At 54.9% G+C, this 4,031-nt stretch overlaps 1 protein-coding gene across 1 annotated transcript in view; it reads left to right on the forward strand.

The window, feature by feature from the left end:
• Nucleotides 1-4,031, forward strand: part of LOC103250172 (nitric oxide synthase, brain) — a gene marked incomplete at its 5' end in the record, with an annotated part of 62,103 nt that overhangs the window by 27,926 nt on the left and 30,146 nt on the right. Inside the window, one exon of the mRNA XM_021707888.1 lies at nt 3,500-3,693. Within this exon, the coding sequence (XP_021563563.1) occupies nt 3,500-3,693 (194 nt within the window). The remainder of the gene's footprint in view (nt 1-3,499; nt 3,694-4,031) is intronic.

A 4,031-nucleotide genomic window follows, 5' to 3' on the forward strand; every position in this document is an offset into this window, starting at 1 on the left:
GCTGCCCAGGCAGGTCTCAAACCCGCGGGCTCAGGCAATCCACTCACCTCAGCCTCCCAAGGGCGCGGGATTACAGGCTGAGCCACCGAGCCTGGCTAATTTTTTTATTTTTTGTAGGGACAGGATCTCCATATGCTGGGTCTATTTTTTTTCTTTTGTTAGAAGCAGAATTTATTGAGAGGACAGAAAATCTCCCAAAGTGGGAGGGGACCCAAGGGGGTTGCCCAGCTGGGTCTTTTAAAACCATACATTGCCCAGCACTTTGGGAGGCCAAGATGAGAGGATTGCCTGAACCCACGGGTTTGAGAACAGCCTGGGCAACTTGGCGAGACCTCATCTCTACAATAAATAATTTTTAAAAATTAGCTGGACGTGGTGATGCATGCCTGTAGTTTCAGCTACTTGGAAGACTGAGGCAGAAGGCTTGCCTGAGCCCAGCAGGTCGAGGCTGCGGTGGCCATAAGCGCGCCACTGTACTCCAGCCTGGGCGACAGAGTGAGACTCCAACTCAAAAACAAACAAAAAGATACAGCCTCCAATGGCCTCCTGCTGGACTTAGGAAAATCTCCAAACTCCTGGCTGTGACAGGTCTCTCAGGAGTTTCTCATGTTCTGGCACCCGCCACCCTCCAAATACTCCAGATTTCATTCCCTTCCTCCAACACGCCACCCTTTTTCCTGCCTCAGGGCCTTTGGACGAGCTCTCCCCCTGCCTGGAGATCTCCGCCCATAGATTCTCACATACCCCTCCTTTCCCCAGGTCTCTGCTCAAGTGTTGGGCACCAGAGAAGCCTCCCTGGCCAGGCCATCCTATCTGACATAGCCCCCAGCCCATCGCCCCCCACCCATCCACGTCCCCAGCCCCATCTGGGATCTTTTAAGTGACTTGGTGAGAACGGGACCCTCTGTGGTGCTCACCCATCATGCTGTCACCAGAGCCCAGAGCAGTGCCTGTCCCTCGGCATAGATACATGGTGTGAATAAACCTTGTAACACAAATGGTTCACAACTGAGAATATTGACTCTTCTCATTGAAGAGTGAATATTAGATTTTTTTTCCATCGAGTGCTGGATGTTAACACATTATTCTTTCCTCTGTCAACCTATCTCTGAAGCGCTGTCCAGTGTGTGTATGAGCACACATGTGTGCATGATATGTGAATATAAATACATGGCACACAAGGGGCATCCAGGGGAGGCGGGGCAGACCCTAAATGACTGTTAATGTCTCGACATTGGCCTTAACCACTCCCTCCTGTGCTTTTCGATGACCCATATGTGTCCCAGACATTCAAAAGAAAAAAATTACAAAAAACGCTTTAAAAAGCCAATACGGCTGGGCGAGGTGGCTCAAGCCTGTCATCCCAGCACTTCGGAAGGCGGAGGCGAGGGGATTGCCCAAATCCACGGGTTCGAGAACAGCCCGGGCAACCGGGCGCGACCTCATCTCTACAATGAACCGGAAAAATGACCCGGGCATGGTGGCACACGCCTGCGGCTCCGCCTTCTGGGAAGACTGAGGCCGAAGGATCGCCTGAGCCCAGCGGGTGGAGGCTGGGGGGGCCGTGAGCGTGCACTGCCCTCCAGCCTGGGCGACGAAGTGAGACTCCAACGCAAAAGCAAAAACAAACAAAAAGTCGGTGCCTCCCATGGACGATCTGCTTCCCAGCAAAGCCTCAAGGACCAGCTACCGAGGCGGCCTGAGACCCCAGCCCGTGCCCACCGGTTCCCGTCCCTGCCGATCTCTGCACGGCCCCCCTCTGCCCGTCCGAGAGGCCTCGGGGGAGGCGGCTGCGCTTGCTCGTGAGCCAGCTCAGCAAGTCTGGGTCCTCTGCGTTCTATTTTGTACACGCCGTGATGATCTGGGAAGAAAGCGGGGTTGCATGTGCGGGCCTTTCCCAAGGCGGGCTCCGGGAGGGCGCGGAGAAGCCCGAATCGGCAGCCCCACAGCGCCCCCTGCTGGCCGCCGGCCGCCGCGACTCCCTTCTCTGCCGCCAGCGGGCGGTGACGTCTCGGCTCCTTGGGGACCGAAGACGCGCGCGAGTTCGGAGGAGAATCGGGCACGCGGATCCCTGTCCCTGACAAGATCGGTGCCCTAGACAGGGCGAGATCGGCCCGGGGCAGGAGCGTGGGACGCCGGCCAGGCTCGGTGGCTCAGCCTGTAACCCCAGCACTTTGGGAGGCCGAGGCGAGAGGATTGCCTGAGCCCATGGGTTTGAGCCCAGCCCGGGCAACTTGGCGTAGACCTGGTCTCTACAATGAGAGTGGGATCCCAGACCCCAACTGCCAGCCGCCATCAAGGTCGCCAAGTTCACCACCGTGCTGAGGGGCGGTGGTGTCTGGCTTCAGGAAAATACGACACCTCTCCTTTCCGGAAAATAATGTGCCTGCTCAACTATTTTGAATAATGGTGGCCATTTGTAACGCAAAAGAGCTCTTGGTTGCACCAAAAACTCCCTTAAATAGGGAGCCTCATTGGTCTATTCAAGTGTCAATTTGCATGCCGTGGAGAATACAGAAAGTTCGTGTTGAATGTCAGGCATCTCTATCCGTGGAAAACTGATTGGTAATGAAGAAAAAGCAGATCTGAAAAGTAATCGTAGCTCTAAGGCTTTGATTGGCCAAGTAATCGGTCACAGTGTTTGCAGGGATTGTGTGAAATGCTGTCTGTACTAAAACTGTTCAAAGGACCCCAATAGTGTCGTTGCTTTACTAGACTCTGGTGTGGCCGTGTGCTCTTTGAGCTGTGGCCGCTGCCATGTTTCCTAAGCTCTACCCCCGACTCCTACCTTGGAGAAGTGAATCCACCCCCCCCTTTCATTCTCCTTCTAATTTACTTTCTAAATAAACCGTATTTTCCAATCTAAAAAAAAAATGATCCAAATAATCATGTTCTGGGAGTTCATTCTTGAAGCCCTTTGATGGGCACAGGCCTTTTGAACTTGAAACACAAAACTCAGTGCGAAAGGGCATAACCTGGCAGGCATGAATGAGTCTCTCTCTGGGTTTTCTTTTTAGATCTCTCGATTTTGTAATATTGGTGAATTTATGCATAGGAGGAACCTGAGCTTAAAGCCAAGTCTGTTTTCCTTTGCCGTGACCATCAGAGGACCCCGGATAGCCAAAGGGAGTGAAGCTTGGAATTCCTAGGAGAGAGAGAACTTCCCACACTGGGGACACTACTGCCTGTGGTTTGGATGGAGTGCTGGGTCCTGACTGAACCCATGTCAGTACTGGGGCCAGGGAGCTAAAATGCCAAAAAAGGGAGTGAGTAGCCATGCCCAGTACTGTTACGAGAACCCAGATGAGCTCTGAGAACCAGCCGTTCATGGGTGACCTTGACCAACGCTTTGATATAGAAGGAAGGGGCCACAAGCTTGGCTGGTAGGGGCCCCAGTGAGAATGCATGGAGGCAACTTGCAGGCCACAGGGAGAGACCAAAGGACAAAGGTGGCGACGGTGGGTGGCCCTCGTCCCAGCGCTCCCTATGTTCCCCACAGCCGGTCGACTATCTTTGTGCGTCTCCACACCAACGGGAATCAGGAGTTGCTGTACCAGCCTGGGGATCACCTGGGCGTCTTCCCTGGCAACCACGAGGACCTTGTGAATGCCCTGATTGAGCGACTGGAGGACGCGCCCCCTGCCAACCAGATGGTGAAGGTGGAGCTGCTGGAGGAGAGAAACACAGCCTTAGGTAACACCCAAGCCTTCCCCCTCTCGTCCCGGGGAGGCCTGGGGCAGTGGGCATCTGGGAGAAGAGACCCTCCCTCTTCCCCATCACCAGTCCAGGTAGGAGAGTGGGTCTCCATCGCCTCCCACTCAGAAGGCTGAAGGCGCTCCCTTTCTCGTGGCTGACTGGCCTTGGCCCAGTGGGCAGAGCCCGCGTCCATGATGGCAGGACATCGGTGACTCACCACTGGGAGAAGGGCCTTCGACCTTCCCTCACCGGCGAGACACTGTTGTTTGGCAGTGGCCACTCTTCTTGGCTTCGTGATCCCCTCCAGCCCCAAGAAAAGCCCCCAGCCCCCCCCC

The sequence above is a fragment of the Carlito syrichta genome, unplaced genomic scaffold, assembly GCF_000164805.1.
Source record: "Carlito syrichta isolate Samal-C Ts95f unplaced genomic scaffold, Tarsius_syrichta-2.0.1 Scaffold126612, whole genome shotgun sequence".
NCBI classification, from domain to species: Eukaryota; Metazoa; Chordata; class Mammalia; order Primates; family Tarsiidae; genus Carlito; species Carlito syrichta.